The sequence below is a fragment of the Epinephelus fuscoguttatus genome, linkage group LG22, assembly GCF_011397635.1.
Source record: "Epinephelus fuscoguttatus linkage group LG22, E.fuscoguttatus.final_Chr_v1".
Lineage (NCBI taxonomy): Eukaryota > Metazoa > Chordata > Actinopteri > Perciformes > Serranidae > Epinephelus > Epinephelus fuscoguttatus.
Genome location: NC_064773.1, coordinates 10276480 through 10302529, shown reverse-complemented (window position 1 = coordinate 10302529; position 26050 = coordinate 10276480). Strand labels below are relative to the sequence as shown.

The 26050-nt window shown below is 42.2% G+C and overlaps 1 protein-coding gene across 1 annotated transcript; it reads right to left on the bottom strand.

The window, feature by feature from the left end:
• Positions 1-381: 381 nt before the first annotated feature.
• mtpn (myotrophin) lies at positions 382-21268 on the bottom strand. The gene is made up of 4 exons (XM_049566925.1): positions 20901-21268; positions 15836-15949; positions 12328-12411; positions 382-1384 (listed from the first exon to the last, which is right to left on the bottom strand). Exons 1-4 carry the CDS (start codon positions 20976-20978, stop codon positions 1298-1300), a joined length of 363 nt encoding a protein of 120 aa, XP_049422882.1. The 5' UTR covers positions 20979-21268; the 3' UTR covers positions 382-1297.
• Between the last annotated feature and the right edge of the window lie 4782 nt (positions 21269-26050).

The window sequence follows — 26050 nt, the reverse complement described above, 5'->3', positions numbered from 1 at the left end:
TCCGTTTTCAAAGAAAGTTCAGATGACAGAATTTTTTTATAGATATTTTTATTTCTGTTTTTACAGACTTTTTGTCACAACAAAGTCAGCAAGAGCGTATTTTTTTTGTCCATTACATCGTAGTAATTCATTTGAAAGCAACCAAGAGAGGATCAGCGACCATTTCATAGCGTAAAAGCAGAGGCAATTTTGACATGCTGCAAAACAGGCAGGGCTTCTAACCAAATCCGAGGCGAGGGGAATGCTAACAGCCCCCCACCATCCAGTCTCAACTCTAACCCCCATTTACCCATCACTCAGAGCCCCCCAGAGCCCATCAATTACAAAAACACACAGAGGAGCTGCAACAAAAAAGGAATTCTCGCTCTGAAATCTCACTCCAGGGATGACAAAATGAACACATTTCTAAAATTCCTTATTCTATTAGGAGCCGTTAACATTGCTTCAAAAAGTGATTCAGTAACAGATTTTTTTTTTTTTTTTAAATTGCAACATTCAAGTCTTTCTAGTTAACCAGCATGGTGATTGGTCAAAGAACACAGAGTATCTTTAAAGCATTAGCTACGTAAAATTTGCCAAAAAACTCAGTTTGATATGTAAGTGATATGCCGAGTAGAAAAGGAAAATTTGACCCCTGGACCTCTCTCAACCAGCATTTTCAAAATTTAAAGATTGGATTGGAGGGACAGTTTGGTCTATTTAAAAAAGAAATCAAAGTAGAGGAAGAGTCCACACATAATGAGACTTTACAACCACTCTTATCCGTCTATCTAGTATGGTACAGTGCAATTACTGTTCATTACATGAGATTAGGCCCTGGCCGTACAATACTTACACTGAAGTTGTAAAAAAATGTTAACACACTATTGATCTATTACTGTTTGATTTCCAAGAGAGAACTGCAAATGAGAAATAAGTATAAGTGCTAAGCTTTGCGTTTACGTTATAGAGTGTGATTTCTAGTCTGAGCTGTGTTCTAGGGTCCAGGTGCGAGAGCGCTCCCCCAGCGTTTGGTCCCTAAGGGAGTCATAATTGACAAGTCCTTCTGTTAAATGGCTACAAACAGAGGCCAAGAGAAAATCCTATCCCAAAAAACTTGGGGGAAAGAGAGAAAAAAATAAAGTAAAGGAAAATCACCAGACAGACAAAACGACCCTCCAACAAACAGACAAACGCAGTGTTAAGACAGAGGTTGATTGGGGTAAAAGGGGCAAGTCCATCTTCTGTCAGGGGACCACTGCATCCATCTGTCTGCCCGTTCACCCACCTGTCCAGCCACCTCCCACACTGTGGTGTCTCACTTGAGCAGAGACTTTATGGCTTCGGATTCGGTAGCTTCAAAGGCACTGCGGCCGTCCGGTCCTTTTACGTCTTTGTCAGCTCCCTGTGGAGGAGAAGGGACATGAATATTAAATATGCTTAATAGGTGGCATCAAGTCTCTCTCACAGTATGATGCCAGCTCCACTTCACTGAGTCAGGGGTGAAGGTGAGGAGCAGAGACCCCAATCTATAGCCTGTCAGATAAAGTGCCCTGTGCCTATTTGCAACCAAATAGAGCCTGGTATTACACATGCAGAAGAAAGTGTTACATGGTTCACACTCCTTCTCCTTTATAATCTTACTCTGGAAAGACTTGCCGTGAATTTGGGACTACATTCAACTGCTTTAAACGTCAATAACCGTATGAAATGTCAACAGCTAATCCTGACTGGCAACACTTTTTCCAACCACCATACTTGCTGTGTGAATAAATACTCATAGTCAACACTGCAAACTCCAATTGTTTGCAGGACAGCAGAAAGTACTACCACCAGAGCAGTGACAATGTTATCGTGATGTGTTCAAATGTAATATTGAAAAGTTTACTTTTTGTCGAGAAACTTCAATAAATACAGATATTTGATGGGGACACTTTTTTATGTAATTGAAGAAAAAAAAACCCATTGCTGTCGGTCAAATTATTAATTCTAACATCTATCGGTCGGTACCAGCCCAGAACTTAAGTGGACACTCTCTTGCGCATGTGGCTTTGTCACCCCATGCCTTTAATACTTCCTAGAAATGCCTTGCCTGTAGCCACAGGTCACATCAATGGTGAAACTTATTTATTTTCCTGCAACTCAGTCACTTAGCACCTGCCTGTCAGTTTGTCTTTATCCAGACAGCACATGCAAATAAAGCCACAGGGGCACAAATACATTACAGCTCAGAGGAATAACAGAGTGAATGTAAAAGAGATGTGAATGGACACAATCATTCAGACGACTATGAACGAAAAACAAATGTAAAACAGAGAGAGAATGAGACAAGAGACGTGCTAAACGCACATGTACTGACAAAAGATTTAATGGGCAGCAGAGGAGTAGAGGGGCATGTAGTGGAGAGACGTCCCAATGTTTGGCCTGCCAACTTTAGCCTCTTAGCAAAGAGCTTACAGAGCCGAGACAGAGAGAGTCTATTGTTGCGTGGAGAAGCAGGGCATCAAAAACAATGCGACCCAGTTCAAGTGCCCGGCAGTGTGGGGATGGTTGTCTGGGTGCAAATTCCATGCCACAGGAGCAACAGAGCGCATCCCAAGCAGGAGAGATTTACCAGGGCTGAGCGGGTAACCTGTCAGATCTGCATCTCTAATTGGTACGGAGACGAAAGACAAAGTGGGAGACGGTTTCATCAATTCACAACATGCTTAACATTTCTGCAAAGTGTGCACCTGTCAACACTCCAGGCCATGTTAGAGCCCTGTTATGTAACATCAAAACTTCGGCAACTGGTGACCCAAAGTCCCTCCATAGTTTTAAAGAAAACTTAGGGTTTATACAAAAAAGACCAAAGTTTACAGGGTAATATATACACACTGGATACTTAACAGGAGAAGTTTGACATTTTGGGACAAACTTTTATTGGCTTTCTTTCCGATAGTTAGATGTGAGGATTTATGCCACTCTTGTCTCAACGCTAAATATAAAACTTCTGCCAGCCAACGACGCAAAGTCTTAGCTTAGCACTAGACCTGTCAAGATAACTACGTTTGTTGGTCGACATATTGCCCCTGAAATAACTGCAATAAACAATATTATTGTCATTTTGAGACCATTTTTTGCCACTGATATAATGGCATAATAATGCAAGTACAACCTTTCAAAGAGCGACGCACTTCTAATTCTTGAGAATATTCAGACATTGGACTTAGATAAGAAAAAGTGAGAAAAAAATTAAACATATTTTTAAAAAAGTAATAAGCACCTGTTAATATATACAAGAATATCTATATAAAATTAAAGTTCCTTAATAGGAAAAGCCCAGAATCACTCAGTTCGTCGACTTAGTACAAGATTTGGCCAACGAAAACAAAACCAGGTGATGCCTCTTGAGACTAGTAGACAAGCTTAATGAAGCTCTGGAAACGCTGCAGTTACCTCCATACTGCAGCCAGTTTGCTGCAGTCAGCTCCCAGGGGCGGACGGCCTGGGAGCCGAGCGGTTTGCTGGTAGATTTACGGAGTGGGGGGTGAAGTCGTTGGAGGAATAAAACTATAAACGATATACTTTGTGACGCATTGGCAGGGGTTGGCAAGGTAACGATTATAAGGACTGAGCATATTACACTCCAAAAGTGCGGCTGCAATCTACCAGTAAGCTACACTGTGTCGTCTTTGTTGTGTTGTTTATTTTTCTTCAGATTTGTGGAAGTAGGCAGGGTGCTTTCAGACCTAGAGTTGTCTTGCTTTGGTCTTAATCAGGGACTCATTTTGTTCAAAGCTGCATAATTGCCTAGAGTTGGTTCGTGTTCTCATGGCAGCATTTACAAGCGGACCAGATCAAATGCCTTGTGTGAGAAAGCTGCTCTTGATTGGTCAGATTTTCCATGTGGGAAAAATCCAGGAAGTAAACTAAACGTTGAAGAAGAGTGCACTCGCAAGATAAATGTGCCACTTTCTAATGTCACAATGGAGGGACAACTAAGCAGGTTGATTTTAGCGCTGCTCATCGTGGACTATATTGCTGTCATTGTTCATTTTAGTCAAACCATAGAGTTTGAAAACGAGGCGCGGCTCCAACTAGAAAACAATGTTTTGATGCATTGGATGTGCTGAATGTGCATATTAAGGCAGTACAGGAGGAGGTGCACATTAATAATCCTCCAGGACTGTGACATGCTCATGTTTAACCCAAACAATGTGTCATGTGACTGCAGTTGGTTCACATCCAGGCCAGAACACGTTCTCACCACAAACGAACTGCACCAGAATTCGTTTGTAACCGGACCGAGACCACCTCTTCCAGAGGGTCTCGTTCTGGTTGTTTTAGTGCGCACCTGAGTGTGATTGCTACCCGACTGAAGTGAACCAAACAGGGCAGGTGTGAAAGCACCCCGAGTCTTACAATGGCTGGGAAAACCCTGTTGTTTTTCTGGCATCATGCAGAAAACAAACTAGCACGTTAACAAAATTGGGCAATGTCAAGGTCTGCAAAATAATTGAGATCATATCCATATGTCATACAGTATGTCAATAACGTAATTATCATGACAGGCCTTCTCTGCAAAAAGACTGAAATTGGGGAAACATTTAGCCTGGCTTTATTCAAAGGTAATAAAATCTCACTTAAGCTCACTAATTAACACAATTCATAAGTCTTAAATAAGAGTTTTATGCTAACAGGATTCAAAACAGATCTCAAAACATGTTGTAATGTAGCACAGTGGTGTAAATGACTATCCTCTTATTTTACCTGCAAATACTCAGAGGGTTCCTTCCGTGTAATTTATCTTGTCAGAGACAGGACAGCTGATATTCCTGATGGAAACTAGAATCCTTATGCTGCTCTATATCTGAGTTCAGAGGCTGAAAGGGGAGGACGGCAAGATATGAGGGAGCTTTCTTTCCTCCTCCCTTATTTCTCCCGCTCCGGGGAGGTCATTAGTAGCTGGTGAAGAGCATACCTAGTAACTGACTCTACAGGCCTCATTTAGATGGAAGGAAACTGCGTTACTACTTTGCCCTAGTCCTTCAACTGTCAATACTACAAAGAACACGAAAAACAAAGTGTACACCTTGTGCACACCATCGTATTTGGAGTAAAATAAGCATTCCCGTCTGATCACCACACACTCATGTTGCTCTAAACAGTAATCTAGAGGCTGTGCCACAGTCTGATATTCACTGTGAGTATTTACGGTAGAGTACGATAATATCTGTGGCCCATTACTCCTCCCTGATGCCGGATATACAGTGCCATCCCCAATGGACACCCAGGCTCAGTGGCATACTTCTGACACCACTTACATTAATGAGCTTTCCCCAACTTGAATAATGACCCCTCATGAACACCTCACTGTCCAAACATTATCCAGTCAGAGAAGCTGGTGGCCAAGTGAGACACAGTCTAATGAATAAGAATAGACTCCCAGGGTGTCTCCAGTCAAACTGAGATGCATCATCATCATCCTGGATTATAGAGCCATACAAAGCAGCTCCGGGTCAGTAATGTAATGCCACTGACCTGCCAAAGCGTCCATTAAGTTTTCATTATGCCACAAGTGAATGGAAGTGAAAGGTCTCCCATGCACAAGTCTTCAAATATTGGGCCAAAGCATCGTGCAGAACTTACTTGAAATGCAGTGCTTACATCAGACTATTGACCTGCTGGCAGCAGTCAAACACTACCGGTCTGTAAGAGGGCAAATTTTATAACACCCGCAGAAAAAAATATGAAGGATCAATATCTCTCTTAGAGCAAACAGTGCCAGCTAGGCTCTGGTTGAAATAAATATTTTGGTATTGGTTACGGAGCTGCACCACAGGTATTGGAATGTGTGTGATTTAAAGGCTACTTAAACCATATGATGACACTTTAAATTTCTCTGACCATGTATGAACGAGAATATACACAACTGATTTTGAATTGATGTTGCCCTAGAGAGGCATACAAAGCGACATGCGGTTGTGCCATTGGTGGTGCAGATCACAAATGCACTTTGTCTTTTTGTTTTGTGAAGGGTGACCTCCAGCCTACAGGTACAGGATTCTAAACACAGATAGAGGCGTGTCAGGATGAGTGCTGGTTGAAGAATCAAATTTGCAGTTATAGTTAGGATTTCTTAAGATAAGATAGGAGGTCTCACATTGGATAGGTCACGGCCATGATTTCAGGAATTGCTTTTGTAATAGGAAGAAGCTTTGGTGATCCAAGGGGGGTCGGGACCCCAAGGTTGGGAACCAGTGTCCTCGGTAGCACTACACACTTGACAAAACCAATTCTCACATCTAGTATTCTTATGTCTAGTATTGGTCCAGGGGTCTCATTTATAAAGATTGCATACGCACAAAATGAGGCCTGAAAGAGGCATACGCCACTTCCTACGGAAACGTTGTTTTCTATAAAAATAGACTTGATGGGAGAAACTTGCTTACAAACATTTGGGAGATGGGAAATTGGCGATGCAGATGGTGAGGTGGAAGCCTGATTGTAGAAACTGTTGAATATTTTTTGGCACGAGCCGCTTCTGGCTTTTAAACTTTGATACTTTTTTCTATAATAAGGCCCTACGGCTGCAACTAACCATTTTTTCATGACTGGTTTAATTTAAAGGGCCAGTGTGTAAAATGGGTTGAAAACAGTGACATCAGTGGTCAAATTCTAGATTGCAGGGCTCACTCACTCACCCCTCCCGTCGGGTAAATGATGGTGGCCTCGTAGGGACAAAAAGCCTTGTGCACGGGTTTTTCAGGAGTAAGTTTATCTAGCGACGAGGTGAATGTTTATTTAGAAATCTAAACCATGTTACGATATTGTAATGAATCCCTCACGAGCAGGAGACCAGAGGAGCGTTCGGGAAAAAGGCCCGTTTATTTGAGCACTCCAGGGGGTCAAAGGAGGGGTTCAAATGTGAACAGTAACCAACCTTAGTGAGTGCAAATTCATTCATATTCTCAGGGATACACATGTAAAGTTGACTGATGTATTTGCCAGAAGTATATTTAATGTTGTATTCTTTTAACTTTTGTGTCTTACAGGCCTGGTAGTGTGTACCACCTCCTAAGAAAACATAAAGTCAAGTCAATCACGTTGGCATGTTGATCCGAGGATAACGTCTACTAGCCCGTTTTTCTTCAAAACCATTACTTGTGGGCTACTGTGAGAAAAATAAATGGCCAATATCGCCTTTGTATTGAGGACACCTGCAATAATAATGGAGCACCTTATGGGGTCAACTGTAAAAAGGCAAGGCAACAATAGGAACTGACTTTACAAAATAATGCTGCATTTCTTCTGAGTCAATAGTCATGCACACAGTTCCTCATAGAATAAAAGGATGTGTGTGTATTCATATGCCTGTGTGTGCCCTTTCATTGTTGACTTTAAATTAACCAGCAGGCCTCTGCAGGCTGTCGTCAGCATTCTCAGCCAGGATCTTAAGGCTGGGTCACCTATTGGGGTTAAAATGGTCTTTCATAATTCACTGCCAACAACAGCACAGCAGAGGGCAGGGGTCAACTCCCATGATGCACCAGGGAACTGAGCCATTTTGTCAGCAAACACAAGACTGTCTGACAGTCCAACAGTCACAATTCAGTACTCTCAGCGGGTTCCCTTTATCCACTGCAATGTGCTGGCTGCGATACTACAGGTGCTGCCAGACAGAGTGGACACGCGGCAGCATGGTCAATAGGGTGGCTGTGCGCCAATCTATTCATCTTATGTTAAGACACATGGCGAGTTTTCAGTGCTGCCATGGTGTAGATGCATTGAGATCTGGCCCCTGTGGTGGCTGATGACCTTTTGGCTGCATCTGGGTGTTAATCCTTGTTGGTGCTTAGTGGAGATGAGTACGCAGCCAGGAGAGGGGCAAACCCATGGGTTCGCTTGTATCTTCACCTTCCAAAATAATCCCTGTTCAGATGAGCTATGGCTGCCTGCCGTGTCTCAAATGATACCGTAGACAAAGTCTTTTTTTAAGTTCCACCCAAGGGGCTTTAATTTATAATGCAGAGGTGGTAATTGCATGACTGCCTATTTCAGAAGGAGAAGGGCTTCTGGCGTTCAGGAGGATGTACTGTGGCTGTGGATGTGTGACTGCTAGCAGGGGAAATAAAGGGAAATGACTGCAGCCAACGATGACGACTTATACTTCATTTCATTTTAAAAAAGAGACCGTATGCTGGTTTTAATACAAAAACTGTAATTATGATGTGATGGTGACAATGTGATATTAAACACTCCTGCAGACACAAAATACACCCTCTGGCAGCCACATCTGAGCTACAGCCTGCACTTCCTCATTCTTAGTAGGCCTCCAGGAAAAGGTTTAGACATCACCAAAACAAAACAACCAAGAAATCATTTGGACATCTTGTTGTTGCAGTAATACTGATAGTTTAAGATGGGGTAGGCAGTTTAATTTTGGCTTCAATCGGCAAAAATCCCATTATAAACTTGAAGCATATTGCAATTCAAGTGCTCCGAAAGAACACTAAACTCCTGCACCTCCTCCTGGTTCTGGTTCCAGGTTTTTTCTAGACCTGTGACAGGAGACATTGACCAATCAAGAACAGCATCATACTGACTCAGTTAAAGCTGTCATAGGCTGTTTTATTTTGGTGTCATCGGGCAAGCTTCCCATACTAAACTTTGAGCATATTGTAATTCAAGTGGTCTAAGAGAACACTCCACTTCTGCACCTTCTCTTGGCTCTGGTTTCAAGGCCGTGGCAGGAGACTTTGGCCAAACACAAGTCATGTAAGAGAGAGGGCATTCCTTTTGGCTGTTTACAAATGCAGATGAGTGTGCATGTTCTTCAATAAAACCCTGATTCAATGGCGGAGAATTCTGCAGAGAAAGTTGCTATTCCAGCACCAGCGCCAACTGTCTACACTGCAAAGTAAATCAAAAAAGGAAGTCTTAAAACAAACAAACAAACAAACAAAAAAAGTCTGACAAATGCAATAAAACACGAATCAATATCAGCGAAAATTTCAGAGACGGACAGAAAATGTCGCCTTCTGCTAAAACTGGAGCAAAAGACTTGTGGCTGCAGCTTCAAGTTCACGTTCATGTAGCTTATGTTAGATAAAGCTTCAAATTGCAGTGTGTCCTCTGCTTCATTCCCTGCAGCAACAGAGCAGAACTTCAAGTCAGAACAATGTACCCACCCATGTTTACCAGCGTTACGCTAGCAACTGCTACAGAAGAACTCACTGAACTGTTATATGCTTCCTGTTGGCACTGGCTGCTTCTTGCAGTTTATCTTTCAGCCAACAGCACTGACGGCCAGCTGACAGCAGTAGCCAGCTGCTGGCCAGCTGCTGGCCGATTGCTTGCAAGCCTCTGCTGGCCGGGGCATGCGGCTGTGTTGACGAAAATGGGGGATTAATACAGCTGATGCTGACAGGAAATAAGTAAGCAGTGGAGTACCACATCAAGAGTCTCTCTAAGAGATCACCAATGTTTGCCATACATGCATTACTGTTTCCTCTTTTTAAACGTCTGCTTCAAAGTGCAGTTGAAAGTGAGAACTGACTGCCTGAATGGTGCATGTGTGACTGTATAGAGTGCGAAAAATGACTTCCCTAATCGGTAGAGTGACTTCACTTATGAATGCCCCTCCCCTCGTCTCATTACTTTTGTTGAGCCAAGATGATGCCACCGTGAAACAACTTTGTAGAGGAGCTTTCATTTACTCTGCCTCATTTAGCCTGGCTGGGAACAGACAGCTGCTCACTCACCCTCAGCCCCGGAACATCCATCCCATATACACGTATCTGTTTACAGCACACTTTGACTGTAAATGCATGTGTGCCATCCACATGACATCATACAGTCTTTTGAGTTGGCGGCTCCAATCTCACAGTGGGGCCATTAATTTAGGTGTTAAGCATCGCACTTTATTTTTATTATTTGACAAGCTCTTCCATGCCCATTGCTAAGCTCAAGTTCTTTGCATCATTGCATTCTTTTGACCAGTAAGCTTGTCTTCCTCTCTAAGTTAAAAGAACACTGATATCAAATCAGGAAGTTGTCAGTTACACACAACCTGTTTTATGCAAATGTCACTTCAGTCAGTGATGTAGGTTACAGTGGTGACACCCTCCCTCCTTCAACCCTCACACACCGTTCGCTGACAGTGTAAGCATGGAAAGTGAGTGAACAACTGCAACTGCGTTATTCCGCCCCAGTGTGTGGTTTTGTCTGCATTACGTACGCAAAATAGGCCTGACATGCGTAACGCAATAGTGTCAGTCTCTAGTGACATATAACAGATACGTAGACAGCATTTTATAAACAACAACAACAGCATTAACATGGCAACAACGATCATTTACCATCCCTGTTATATGGTGATTGATCTCATCCTCTGCCCGTCCATTTGCAGACATTTTCAGCCACTGTTCTTCTTCTTTGAGTGAGCCACTAACTGTTATGAGCCACTTTTTAAATGTTCTGTGATGGGTCGCAAGCATGACGCGTTGACAAAGTGTCACACTCATGCCGCCCATTCTCGTGTCCAGCAAGCTGACCCTTTTAGACGGACTTTGTTTTGGTACTGTTACCACCTCAGCTGCTAGATTAAAAGGTGACAAAACTCTGTCCTCTCATTCCATGATAATACCTTTTATTCAGAACAGTGAGCTGGTGTAACAGCATGAAATTCCTGCCTCGAATAGGCAGTGTAAAAGGGACTATCGAGATTCGATGAAATACTGTATTTGTACAACTCATTTATAGCTCCATAGTTGGTTCTGAAAATCACACTACAAGTTTAAGTTTATTTACTTTATTAATCCCCCTGAGGTGAAATTCAATGTATTCACTCTTGCTTGGCAATTACACACAGGTCTGAAAGACACACACATGCACAAACAGGACCTATACATGCACAAAGTGGAGAGATGTCAGAGTGAGGGGGCTGCCCTTGGTGAGGCGCCCCGAGCGGTTGGGGGGTTCAGTGCCTTGCTCAAGGGCATCTCGGCAGTGCCCAGGAGGTGAACTGGCACCTCTCCAGCCACCAGTCCACGCTCCATATGTTTTTTTGTCCAGACAGGGACAGGCGACCCTCCCGTTCCCAACCCAAGTCCCTATGGACTGAGCTACTGCTGATACTACTACAATTCAAACTAACTAAATTAGTGTTTCTATTAAAAGAAGTCTGGTGTCTGTGGACGGGGCAGCAGCTAAATGTATTTTAGCCATCTGAGAAAAGGACCACCTAATAAAGAATCAAGATCAGTTTAAGTGTAAACTATATTAAGAGTATTTTACAGCATCCTCACGATCAGACAGCCCTTTCTGACGGGGAACTGAAGCTGTTTTATCAACTGCTTCAAAGCCACCAGACTCCATTGACAGAAATAGCAATTTAACCTCACAGCACACGGAAGTTGCTGGTCTACCGCTCAATTTCAGAACCAACGTGACTTCCACAGCAGTCTGGGGTTTATAGTAAGCAACAAGGTGGTGCAGAAACCTACATCAGGTCATGTGGGAGAGAGTGTTTAGAAGGGGACAAAAAGCATTTTGACTGTGAAACACACACACTGCCCTTTAAATGGCAGAGGAGTCACAGAGACAAAGAACTGAAGGAGGTTTTGAAAGACAAGTCACTATTGTGGCCCCCATTGTTCACAGGAGCATCAATTCCTTGGCTTGTTTGGGCAGTGGTGAAACACAACTCCACCGAACTAGATGAGTAGAATATCTGTCATTTATGACTGAGTGCATGCATTTCTGAGTCACACATTCAGGTAAGATGAACAAGAAGAGGCATTGATTTTCCAAAAGGAACACCTGCAAATGAGGTTTTTTTTTTGTTTACTTCTGACGTTGGTAGAGCCGTACAAATCAGTTTTCTTCTGTGAGATGACGGCTGGATTGGACATTCATTATGGTACACTTGTTATTCCGTTGCATTTTTACAGCCTGCGCCAGCTGTGCCTGACTCAGTATTGTCTCTCTCCACACAGCTGTGACTGTGTGCGCACATGACTGAGGTAGTATTTGAGAGAGTTCCAGAGCAAGACAAACGAGAGAGGCTGAAGGATAGGACAGAAATTTAGATGCAGCAAAGAGCCTGTGCACCTATGAATGAGACCACTTTAAAACGCGCACACAAAACAAGTGAACAGCAGCGGTACAGTGCCATGCTCCATGAACATTCCAGCACAGCCTCCACAGGACTCTGTTAAAGGGCCTTTTGTCCGGTGAGTTACCTCATCAGCACTCATGGAGCCTCTGACACATGGACATGCACTGAGGGGTGAAGGACTTCTGTGTGCACACGCATGATTTGAATAATTCGCATAAATGAATGCTCAAATCAAAAGTACCAACCTTTTCTAGCAGGAGCTTGACACAGGAGATGTGACCCTCCAAACAGGCTGTCATCAGTGGAGTGAGCCCATGTTTGTCCGGAGCCTGTGGACAGAGCAGGTGGGAAGGGCATGAGTGGGAGACTTCTTTTTGCAAAGATTCATGTATGAGCAGATTATAGGCACGACCCCAACCCTCCTACACCAGGGCCCTCTTTTTCCAAAACATAAATAAGAAAAATAACTCCTGTGAGAGTGCTTTTACTTCTCTTTTATCATACCCAGAAATTAAAGGAAATCACCCTGCACTTCAACACTATATTTATCTCCAATGTTGCAGAAGCTGAGCTGGTTATCTAGAGAAATAGAGAAATGAGCAAACATTTTTGGGCTTGTGAAGCACGCCAAAGACTTAATGTTGGAACTACTTTAAATCCTTGTGTCTTTGAAGATCAGAGCAGTCGACACTGTGATGTTGAGCTGTTGTGTCCAATCTCAGGCAAAGGCTAAGATGCACACAAATAGTGACAGGTGAAAATGAATGAGCTACTCTTTCTGAAGGACTCCTTTTAATGTCAGTGCTCACGAATCCATCACATGACATAACATACAGTACCACAACAACATGGGATGACAATGGCAAACTGTTAAGCAGTTAACCGCGGAGAGTGCTTCGGTCAATAGGTTAATTTTGGTTCTTTTCACTTTACTGCACTGTGCACCACCCTGGATTAGTAGGAGCTAGCTAGGTAGGGGCGCCACTCATTCGGCGATTACAGCTAGCAACACCATCCTGACAAGGAAAGTATAACAGAAGGAAAAGACATGACATCAGTAACAGTGTTTGAATTTTGCACTGGAGCCAGAGTCTGGTGCCACCTGTATTGAACACACAGACGTTAAACTGTTGATATTTAAGGAGAGCCAACGTAAGATAATGTTTACTACTATTGTTGTGGCGCTATTCCCGAAATCATAATAACTCTGGACCTTCATCACTAACTGGTACATCACTTTGTTCACCAATGAACTAAGTTGACATCTGCAAATTGTTTAGTTCACGTTAGACAGCCATATCTGTCGAGTCACCTTACATTAATTTGAACTGTAAATGTTAGAAAGCAATAATCCTTGTGAAGGTGTAAAACAAACGGGGAGCTGCAGTGTTTGTAAGAGATAGCAAATGTTACAGCCTCTTAAGCATATTCGTTGTCGTGACTAATATGTGTGCTAGCTAATTTTATAGGCTTGTGTTAGATGACTAATAACTGAGGCACATTGCAAGTCATCATAGCATACCGTCTAGTATAGCCAGCGTCATTAAGAACTGGTCTGGTTATAACTGCAGTCTCGTCAGTGATAACAGGTCCGACCGGCCCAGTTTTTTTTATGTAACATGATATAACACGAGCTATCTTGAACCAAACAGAGGCTTGAGACAGATCTGTGATCTGTTTAAAGACCCATAACAAGTAAAATGAGCACACACATTTAAAATAATAAAACACATCAATCAACATCATGTAGTGTGTGGTTCTTAATCTGGAGGGATTTTGTCAGTCAAAGTTGTTGTGCCCAACCCACTGACTCCAATAAATCTGACACCATACTCTCTGGCTCCAATGCAAAATTCCAATGTTGTCACTGACGCCATGTCCTTTCCTACTTTTAGGAAGTACGTTTTGAGCAGTAAAAGTCCTTTGCATTGTTCACCATGTTATCACTGTTAGCTCTGTTGGCACTGTTAGCAGTTTCAGCAGGGCTAGTGGTGATTACACTGTAAGCAACACAAAAAAAATCTGAATGCATGTAGACAGGGCCTTAATGTATTAATTCGAAGGAACACATACTGTGAAAAGAACCAGTCCGCCTATCACTGTGGCTTATGTGGGTACCTTTAGTATCAAGAAGCACCCTACAAACTCTGCAGACCACTACTGATCTATAAATAAGAGACAACCATCTCAGTATTTTCAGTTGGTTTTACACTCATCACCAAGCTTTGCTCTCGGCCATGGCTTGAAGTTTATTAGAGTTTAAAGACTCATGCTGCTTGGCACATACAATTCCACTGGTTACTGAACTGACATGTGAGACCTTTAGAAAAAGCTGGAAATTCCAAATAGCTCTTTCCAAATTCCAGATGTCAATGATGTTGGATGGGTAAGTGCCCTTTCAGTGGATACGGATCAATCTACGACAACACCAGAAGAGACTGTTGAGGCCCAGGGGGGCTATCAGGCTAAATGTGAGGTCTGGCAAGCCGACACAACTGTTGAATGAGGGAATGGACAATGGCTGAAATAGCATAGATAAACTGGTCTTAAGAGCCAGGCTACTTTAGGCCTATTGTTAAACTGCTTGATTTGGCTTGAGCATTATCAGTTTGAATGAGACGGCCCTGTTATTTTCTTGTGGTCACTGAAACCCTGGACAGTAGGCAAATTAATGCAAAAACTACAAGTACTGCCTGGCAGCTATATGGCTTCGTGAACCAGTGTCATACGACAGTTGACAATGCTTCAGACGCTGCTGCAAAGAAGCTGCACACTCATCTTCAACCTAGTGCACAGACGATCTATACCAGGGGTGTCAAACATACAGCCCGTGGGCCAGAATCGGCCCGCATGAGGGTCCAATGCGGCCCACTGGACGTTTGACGTTAAACCGCTAGAAACCTACTTTATGTAAAATGCTGCTTTGGGGCATTTCCACCCCGACCACAATACAAATAAAAAACAAGTAATACTTGTATTCAAGTTTAAAGACGCTAAACATTATGCAAAATACTGTCAATCAGCTGCTTGAGTACAAAAGATCCTTAAAACAATGCTGGCTGAACACTATCGCTAAGGCACTGCCCAAACTTTATATTAGTAAATGATTTGCGAGGCAGCAGATAATCTACTTCCTCAATACGTTCCTCTTTGGTTTGGTGATGACAGCATGACTGTGACAAATTATTAAAACTGCATTCATAATCAGAATGTACCTTTCCATCTTTACACTAAAGGAAAGGTGAAATAGTTTGAGGTGTTATTATCCACAGGTTGTTAAGCAATGGTTTTACTGGTCCAGCCCACTTGAGATTAAACTGGGTTGTATGTGGCCCACGAAAGAAAAAGAGTTTGACACTGGTGATCTATACATTCAGCTCAGTTTAGAGGTGGGCACCCAAGATTAGTGTCATCGATTCAGTATCTGACCAAATGTCTCCCCTTCTGTTCCTGAGTTATGACACCGAATAATGGCCAGAGAAGTGTTTCTGTCATGTGTCATAATTAATGGATGAAATCTTGAGTTGTAGCCAAAAATGTTTTGTGAGGTCAGGGTAACTTTTGACCACCGAATTCTAATCAGTTCATTCTTGAGTCCAAGTGGACGTTGTGCCAAATTTGAGGAAATTCACTCAAGGCCTTCTTGAGATATCACGTTCACAAGTTAGGATGGATGGACAGGCAACCCAAATATATAATGTGTCCGGCCACAGCTTTCATAAGCACAGGCATAATAACATGATGAGAGCTTACATTAATATCTGCTCCCTTAGAAATAAGGTACTTGGCCACAGCTGTCTGACCAAAGTCTGCAGCATGGTGCAGAGGCCTCCTCCCTCCGACCAAGACCCGGTTTACATCTTCAGCCTGGAAAAAGAAAGAGACAACACATTAACAGGGCTGAAACAAATAAACTCAGTGCGCTTACAGGCAACACTATGCATGAAAGGGGGATCTGTGGACCCCTTCTACTTGAAACAGACACTCTCACTGTTGGTACAAGCTCACGCTGAAATTCAAACACAAACAATTACATGCGCCATCCGCTGCCATTCACTTCCCTGCTGTGGTGCAGTTAGACCTCAGACTGTCAGTCTTGCAGCCTAAAGACACACTCATTACCCTTCCTCATTCAGTTACCACATTAACCACACACACAGCTTAGTGTGTAGCAGGTGGCCCTCCAGTCACAGTACCTAATGGAGGAGCTATCAGTCACAGCTGTGGCTGTCAGGTCTGTCTTTTCTCAAAACTGAATATAACTACTAACTTACTGTCTAAATAAAGATGAAGGCAAGTGGGGCAAAAAGCATGAATTAGCTCAGAAAATGAGCCTCAGATACTGAGTATAACAGAAGAACATGCTGACAGGCCCTGAAACATGGAGGTATATCACGTTACACACTACCCTCATATGAACACAAGTGATCTGGGGATGACAGAGCAATCGTGGTTATCTGGTTTCCCTGGGGGCAACTAAGAGCACATCTAATAAAAATGCCAATCAGATGGGGCAATAGGAAAATATCACAACTGGCAGATACTGTGTTAACATTATACTGACATGAGATTAGATATCATCTGTAATTCTGGATATCATGATATGACTTATAACTTAAATGAAGTTATTTCCTGGTCCCAACTGCTATATTACAGTTAAATCAGGGTGTCTACAGGTATAATACACTGCCATTGAAAGCTATTAAGACCTTTTCATTAGCCCCTTTTACACTGCCAGATTTTCTACGAATTTTGGGCTGTTTTGCCGGCAAGATGCGAGTGTTTAGACACACAAAGCCGGATTGGCGAGTTGATCCAAGGTGCCCGATTTTCCGCCTTGTAGGGTAGTCATACTGGCGGAACCTTTTTGGTTTAAACAGAATAAGGCGACCTTCCGCCACCGGAGGGGCTGTTGAAGACTTGTGGGAGGAGCTGTTGATGACGCTGCACGTGCGAGCCACTGGCGGTGGATAAACAGGAAACAGCTGATAGCAGGAATTAACGAGCAGCTAGTAGCAAGAGGGAAACACAAGCAGACACTGTAAAGATGAGCAACTGGGGAGACAAGGAATTGTGCGCCCTCCTTGTCCTCGCAAACAAAGAGGCCACGAACCGTCAAATGACGGGGACAGTGAGTTCGTTTGTAACCGGACCAGGATCACCTCTTCAAGAAGGTCTTGGTCCAATTGTTTTGGAGCACACCTTAGTGTGATTGCTGTGTTCATCCCTGCCCAAACGAACCACACTGAGGGGGCAAACGAAATTGAGTTTGATTGAATCGAACCAAATAGGGCAGGTGTGAAAGCACCCTAAGACTAATTAATGACTTTTAAGGCCTAGTATTTACAAAATTAAATTTAAAACATTTTAAGACTTTTTGAGGACCTGCAGACACCCTGTAAATGCTTCAAATGTCTGATCTGTTGTTGACATAATTGACAACTTAATTCATTCACCTGCAGCAGAACTATCAATAAGCCTTGGACTTGTAATGGCAGGAAAAATACAGGTGTAGCTATAATCATTAATTTGGTCGCATTCCAGTTGCATGTATGCTAAAGTGCTGGTATTGTAAATGCTGGCTCAAATACATTGCTACTGGACACCTTAATGGAACTTGGCCATCACCAATGTTACTCATTACACCTACGCTTTTACTACTGTGACAAGGCAAAGTGTCTGGTATGAGATAGGCCCACTATAATAAACAAAACATACCAAACTCTATTACTAAAAATAAGCAGAACCCCTGCTTGTACAATTAGGTTTAAATATGTTACAAATTCCAAGTTCAATCACAAAGATTATTTACTGGATCTAGTTTCCATGGTCCAATGAATTTGATGACCAGCTGCTCACAAGCCTGTTCAGATCTGTAACCACTGACTAATTCAGCAATAATATCATAATCCACTGCAGCACTACCTGCCTGCGATAACCGCTCACTCACTCACCTTTATCACAAACTCCACTGAAGGTCAAGTACAACACACTCAAGACAATTCTTCATTTTACACACCCAATCCCACTGGATCCATTAGCCATGATGGATGTCGAACTTCGACCTCTTCTGATAGTGTTTAATAGTGTTACCATCAATGGCTGCAGCTCCAGTGGCTGATAAAATTGAAATAGTTTCATTTCCACTATTGAAAAGGGATAAAGCACTTTAGTTGTTTATACCCAGCCTTGTGTAGATAATGAAATGGCTATGAGTTACAATGGGGCAATCAGAAATGAGAAAACCCTACTTGTGGATGGAAAATGTATCCTTGTTAATGGAAGAGTCTCAAATACAACAGCCTGATTCTACTCGAAATTCAGCAGCACCTTTAATCATGACTTTAGATGATTAGTTTGGTGGTTTGTACGCCAGGTAGGACAAAAACTTTCCAGGAGTCCATGTGCATCAAGCTACAGTTGGTTTAATATGCAAGTCTTTCCTGTTTACATCAGGGCTGCACTTAGGATCAGTTTCATTGTTGATTAATATATTGATCATTTCTTGATTAATCAATAGTTTTTTGGTCTATAAAAAGTCAGAAAATGATGAAAAATGTGTTTCCCAAAGCCCAAGATGACGTCTAATGTCTAATCTAACCTTTTTCTTAAAAAGTTGCTCAACGATCAATTTAGCGGCTGACAAGCTGCAGCTCTTGTATACATCAATACACATTGCCATCTTTAAAATTTGCCCGTACTATGAAATTCCCATGGCACGTGTGTGTCACCATTTCCATCCAAGCACACCTCTTTTCCAAATATTTACAGTGTTAGCAGCCTGGCGCCAGGCAAATAATGGTAAACAGCTAAGGAAAGACAATAAGGATGATAATTGTCTCATATCAATTACAGGCACCAGAACTGAATGGCAATAATAGTGTATTATGGCAGACTTTGTGATATCAGCAAATATCATATTGTTGTCGAATCTATTAAATATTGTATTGTGACGAAAATTTTGATTTTGTTTGGGTCTCATTGGTAAAGTATATAAAACATTCTTTGTGATGCCAGTGTGCCATTACTGTGCTGTGGCAATAAAGTGTAAAAATAAAGAATTAAAAAATTAAAATAAAGACAAATTAAACGTTAGGTAGCTTACTAAGAAAATAAAATCAACTGCTTTTTCACACTGACAAATGCATCTTATTAGATAAAGCAGATGGTGACTTAGTTTTCCTTTGTGGACGTAATTTACAGTTGAAAAAATTTAATAAATTGCATTATGTCACAATATATTTTACTGTAATACTCAGCATATCGCAATATATTTCAAATCAAAATCTCTCCTTGACTTTATAGTGGTGAAAATACAGGAGGTAGAAGAGTGGAAACTGGTTATGCTGCAAGAGTAGTTTTAAAATTTTAGACTATTTATATAAACTGGCCAATATCAGGATAAGATAAGATAAGAAATTTGTCTTAGATACATGCGGTACCTGCCGTTACAAGACATAAAAACTTATTCATACAGTTCCGACAAAGAGCTGTCGCCTTTCACAATCCCAAACACTCAGTACGTGCACAGACTGCCATCAGCCAACAAACTGCAAGCCCCCCATTGCACCACACATCTGTTCAGCGGTCCATGGTAAAAAACATAAAGTCAACCTGACTGCAGCCTTCAGTGAATGAAATGTTTCAAACTGCAGAGACAGATTTGGGGCAACAAACAAGTTCTCGATTGATTTACAACCTGAGGCAGATTTTGTTTGGACAGAGTCTTCCTGTCTTTGTTAACCTATACGAGAACGTACAGTTTCCAAATGGGTCCAAACAACATTCAAGTGTAGTTAATGTGGACAGATCATGTGCTGCCTTGGTGGCTCAATTCATTAAATCTCCAGACATAGTGGAGTATGTACAGCTGTTTCATTTAACTACCAAGCAACAATGGAGTCAACGTTCACAATAACTTCATGTATGACTGTAAAAGCAAAAATGGCCTCCTCCAGCAAAGGCAACAACACAAGCTTGCAATTCAAACACATAAAGCTTGCTGGTGTGGAGGGTGCCATCGGTTTGCTGAAGCCGACCCTCCTGCAGTCCTCCTCGGCTATATTACATCTGGTATACCCCCAGCTACAGCTGAGACCCCAGCCCACCAACGCTGGCTACACACTGCTGGAGCACGGGCCTGTGTGCTGATAGCTTGTTAGCACCCAACCAGCTAGCTATGCATATCTCGTAACACGTTAACAGAAATCTACTCCACCAGAAACACTGTCCAACAATGCATGTGTTGCCAACTGCAGTTGTTGCTGCTGGTGACAATACAATGGGCATGACGGTAGTTCTCCATCCACAATGTCTGCTACCACGTACCAGCGGGCGATGTTGTTGGTTAGCTCACCAACAGGTTGCTCAATGCGGAGAGTGGCAGCAATAGCGTTTGCGAGCCGACGAAACATGCTTCACAGTCAAACGCCAACCCCATAAAGTACAATTTTAATGCCCGAGATAGTTAGCAAACACGGACCCTTTGATTATCCAGGTAGGAGTAACGTTAGCAACGTATGCTAATTATGCTAACTTGGCGTTCAGGCTGTCTTGCGTTACACTAAAGCGCGTTACACCAGCCTCGGAGTGTTTCGAAACTGATTCAAGCTATTTAAAGCTCCATAAATCACGTTGCGAATCCAACAAGTTCCGATAGCTTACCAATGTTACATTACCTAACTTAACATTTCCCAACTTCAGTTACCGTTAGCTAGCTAGCTAGCCGGCCTGCTAACTGGCGTCAGTTACCTTAGCTGAGAAGCCACTTGTCAGAATACAACTCAATGGAAAACCAGTCAAATCCCAGTTGTCTTACCGTTACTAGTTTGGTTTCCACCTCCTCCATATCCCCGGTCTTCAATGCCCACAGCAATTGCTTATCGATATCTTCCATCTTCCTGTGTTTGCTCCGGTGGCTCTCCTTCCCTAATGTGCTGCAGGGCAGTTGTCAAGTTAAATGCTAGTGCGTTAAAAGTTAGCTAGCTAACGCCACGCTCTTCCTGTCGTCGCGGTGAGCGCGGTCTTAACACACGGCTGGATAAAACAGCGGTTTGACGCTTAGTAAAGCAAATTTTGTTGGATTTGGGGTGAACCACTGAGGAGTGGCAGGTAAAAACAGGCTCTAAAGAAGTTCTGAAAGGCAAAGTAACCGAGAGGGATCCGCCTTTCTGCTAGAAGTGCTTCCGGTGCTGTAACCCGGAAGTTAATATTCAGAGAAAAGTTTTAATTCTTTTTTCCATATTTAATAAATACATTACCATTATACACGCACAGAACTATTCAAACCAGGGATGAATATATACCGAGGAAAAATAAAAAGTAAAAAAAAAAAAAAGTAATATGGGTTCCCACACATTTTCATGGACAAAACTTTTCCATGACTTTTCAAAAACCCATTATGAACTTTCTTCTTGCCCCACTTGCTGCTCACATATTAGATTCAGTCCAGTTTAGGACTGGGTGTTACAATCCCTGATGCACATACTTGAGACTGTGTGGGAGTAATTGTGCCGTCTGGGAGTCCGAGTGGGAGACAAAGGGTTAGATGGATAAAAGCAGGAAAGAGCGAAGGTGTAGGGAAGATAGAGAATTCTCCCGGGCCGTCGCTTAACCTCCCCCTAATCCCTCATTTTGGTGAGAGAAGAGAGGGGAGAAGAAAGTAACAGGAGAAAAACATACCTAACTTTAATCGAGGTTGCACATATTTGCGATTGTGGGTTAGAGTTGTAGCCATGCATCCTTCACTGGTGTGGCCCATGACACCTCCAGAGGGCTCGAATGCAACACCTGGCGTCTCAGGTCCCTCCCTGTTGGTATTGCTTCCCTAGTTCCATCACATATTAGATTCAAACTCTATTCAAACAAAAGTTTAGCCAGATGCATGGACAAACAATGAGTTTAACACGATGCTGTGTTACGCAGCTGCACTGCCTTTTAATATGATGGGTTTAAGTTGAATTCAGTTCAAAGAGGTTTTCTGAAATAGGAAACATAGGGTTACATTGTCAGAGAAATTGAAACAAAAATGTTACGTTCAATAAGTAAAGATCAACCACTGCTGATTGGGTACACCTTTGACACACCCACCAAACAAGGGAAAACGCACTGCAAAGACTGTTGCACTCTGCTTCACATCTATAGAAACCATGGCAAAATGGTGCTAATGTTGGAGTGAAGGACTCTCATGTTCTCACAAGTTCTTATTGCAAAGCACATGCTACATGATCGAATATATTCCTTGCGTACACTTAATGATGTATTTCCTTATTTCATTAAAACAGTCAATGACTGATGACTAATTGTCTGCTAGCAGCTTTGCTATTTCCACTAAGAGAAAGCAGAAATTCTTGTACGGGTCATGACTGCATTTTTGCATATCATGGCCAAAGCAATGATAAAGCCTTTTATGATTATCATAACATCAGTCCTCCACTTCTGCTCTCAGGCGAACACACAGAGAGACAGAACTAACTTTTTATTTCTCTTTCTGTTATGTGCTGTTCAATTTCAGATGCATAACAACACACAGTAAACATAACCATGAAGTTAAACACTAACAGGGGTTAACACATTATACGAAAAAAAAAAGATGTGACATTGTCTAAATATGCAATATTGCTGGCATATTTAAGATTTTTATTTATTTATTTATTTTTTGTTGTTTTGTTTTATGATGAGGAGTCTTGGTCCTTGTTACAAAAGGTAAATGCAAAACATATTAACCCAAAAGTTACTTTCTATGCCAAACCATGTCACCACAGCAACACTCAAAATCATTTATTATTATATATTATTATTATTTTCATTATTCTTTAGTATTTCCATTAAACAAGAAAAAAAACTCTCCCGGTCAAAAGAAACAAAAAAGGAAGAAAAAATAATTGACATGAATTGAAATAAAAAATTAAAATTACAGTCAGGAGTTTTCATCAAACAAGCATACAAAATATTGACAGAAACCTCATAATTCACACTTTCCAATGTGTCCACTGCCAAATAATGAGATTTTGAAAATACCTTGATTTAGATAAAACATAAAAGTTTTAAATCAATCATTTACAGCAGTGACAGAGCGCTAAGTGCCACAAAAGTTTAATCTAGCCTACCTGTTTTTTTTTTTTAAAGTATAATCCAGAAATATATTCTCCGCAAAAGTCACATGACTCTGAAAATACAGTACAGGCCAAAAGTTTGGACACACCTTCTCATTCAATGCGTTTTCTTTATTTTCATGACTATTTACATTGTAGATTCTCACTGAAGGCATCAAAACTATGAATGAACACATGTGGAGTTATGTACTTAACAAAAAAGGTGAAATAACTGAAAACATGTTTTATATTCTAGTTTCTTCAAAATAGCCACCCTTTGCTCTGATTACTGCTTTGCACACTCTTGGCATTCTCTCCATGAGCTTCAAGAGGTAGTCACCTGAAATGGTTTTCCAACAGTCTTGAAGGAGTTCCCAGAGGTGTTTAGCACTTGTTGGCCCCTTTGCCTTCACTCTGCGGTCCAGCTCACCCCAAACCATCTCGATTGGGTTCAGGTCCGGTGACTGTGGAGGCCAGGTCATCTGCCGCAGCAGGAGATCACTCTCCTTCTTGGTCAAATAGCCCTTACACAGCCTGGAGGTGTGTTTGAGGTCATTGTCCTGTTGAAAAGTAAATGATCGTCCAACTAAACGCAAACCGGATGGGATGGCATGTCGCTGCAGGATGCTGTGGTAGCCATGCTGGTTCAGTGTGCCTTCAATTTTGAATAAATCCCCAACAGTGTCACCAGCAAAACACCCCCACACCATCACACCTCCTCCTCCATGCTTCACAGTGGGAACTAGGCATGTGGAATCCATCCGTTCACCTTTTCTGCGTCTCACAAAGACACGGCGGTTGGAACCAAAGATCTCAAATTTGGACTCATCAGACCAAAGCACAGATTTCCACTGGTCTAATGTCCATTCCTTGTGTTTCTTGGCCCATTTGACCATGAAGGTCTGATTTGCATGATCTCCTCTTAACAGTTGTTCTAGAGATGGGTCTGCTGCTAGAACTCTGTGTGGCATTCATCTGGTCTCTGATCTGAGCTGCTGTTAACTTGCGATTTCTGAGGCTGGTGACTCGGATGAACTTATCCTCAGAAGCAGAGGTGACTCTTGGTCTTCCTTTCCTGGGTCGGTCCTCATGTGTGCCAGTTTCGTTGTAGCGCTTGATGGTTTTTGCGACTCCACTTGGGGACACATTTAAAGTTTTTGCAATTTTCTGGACTGACTGACCTTCATTTCTTAAAGTAATGATGGCCACTCGTTTTTCTTTAGTTAGCTGATTGGTTCTTGCCATAATATGAATTTTAACAGTTGTCCAATAGGGCTGTCGGCTGTGTATTAACCTGACTTCTGCACAACACAACTGATGGTCCCAACCCCATTGATAAAGCAAGAAATTCCACTAATTAACCCTGATAAGGCACACCTGTGAAGTGGAAACCATTTCAGGTGACTACCTCTTGAAGCTCATGGAGAGAATGCCAAGAGTGTGCAAAGCAGTAATCAGAGCAAAGGGTGGCTATTTTGAAGAAACTAGAATATAAAACATGTTTTCAGTTATTTCACCTTTTTTTGTTAAGTACATAACTCCACATGTGTTCATTCATAGTTTTGATGCCTTCAGTGAGAATCTACAATGTAAATAGTCATGAAAATAAAGAAAACGCATTGAATGAGAAGGTGTGTCCAAACTTTTGGCCTGTACTGTACTTCTGACATTTGTTCAAAATGTACATCAGCATTAGAGATTGCCAAAATTATCACAGTACCCTGAAACCCCCTCAGTCTGTAACAATGGGATTGTTCCGTACTGTTGTTTACACACGGACTGCATTAGTTGAAGCACCGCACATGCGCAGTTGTTGTTGTATCTGCAATGAGAATGGATTGCATTGTAAGAGTGAGTTACAGAAAGTGTTAAATAAAGTTCCCTGTGAGTACGGGTAATACTCAACCGTCCAGTTTGTATAGTCTAGAAGAGACAGAGCAAACTGAAACACAGTCCGCTGAGGGTTAATGACGCACACCTGGGGACACTCGCTAGCCTGTTCCAATGTGTGTTCACCAAATGCTAGGAGGGACTGTTGCCTTACCTCTGTAGGATCTTTCCTTGGAGGGACTCATCCTACCAAGGAAAGATCATAAGCCCCTTTTAGATAGGAATTGTGCAAATTTGCAGGAAAGCCCAATCAATCTTCTTTCAGCATTGGCAGTATAAAAACAAAATCGGGGAGTGCAGCAAAATGCCTCCTACCTACTTTTGTTTATACAGAATGCGCCTTTTTCGGGGCAATGGGGGGCGTGAGCAAGTAACAAAACGTGTAGCTCGGCGTGTGACGTAAACAGTGACATGGGAGGGAAGCCACGGCTGGTCAGTCCTTCGGGCGATTCTCTCGTAAGTCGGCCCATCATTCGTAGAAAATCTGGCAGTGTAAAAGGGGCTATTGACACCACGTGTCTGACATGCCCTGAGAAACCACGCCCACCACCAGTACAAGAAAACCAACCGACACGACAATTATTTGAACCCTGCTACAACCAAACGTTGTGAATGAATATTAGGCCAAACATTGCAAGATGAAGATGTGATTCACCTCATAACGAGATGTACACTTTATAGCCAGCTAAAGGCTAACTTAGCATATTCGTTAGGGCATCCGGACCAAAGGGCAAAGGGGGCTGATCATGGGGGTATGATGGGTGAGTCACGCAGCTGCTCCAGCTGCAGCTTCCTACTCAAAACTCTTCAAAACAGTAGTCCACAAACCAATAGGCAACATCACAGTGGCTACATCTATTATTTCACACAGTCTATGTCTGCCCTCTGACCTCCAGATCAATGAATGAAGTGCCTACGTACATGTGTATGTATGAGAGAATGAGAGCTGGCCTCAAAGAGCCACTGGTCCTCTTGACTGATGATG

Coding starts and splice junctions, on each gene's coding strand:
- mtpn (XM_049566925.1), bottom strand. CDS start 20,978: ATGGAAGATATCGATAAGCAATTGCTGTGGGCATTGAAGACCGGGGAT. Junction 15,950..20,900: donor TGGAAACCAAACTAGTAACG/GTAAGACAACTG, acceptor TTCTTTTTCCAG/GCTGAAGATGTAAACCGGGT. Junction 12,412..15,835: donor CTAAGGGAGCAGATATTAAT/GTAAGCTCTCAT, acceptor CTCTGTCCACAG/GCTCCGGACAAACATGGGCT.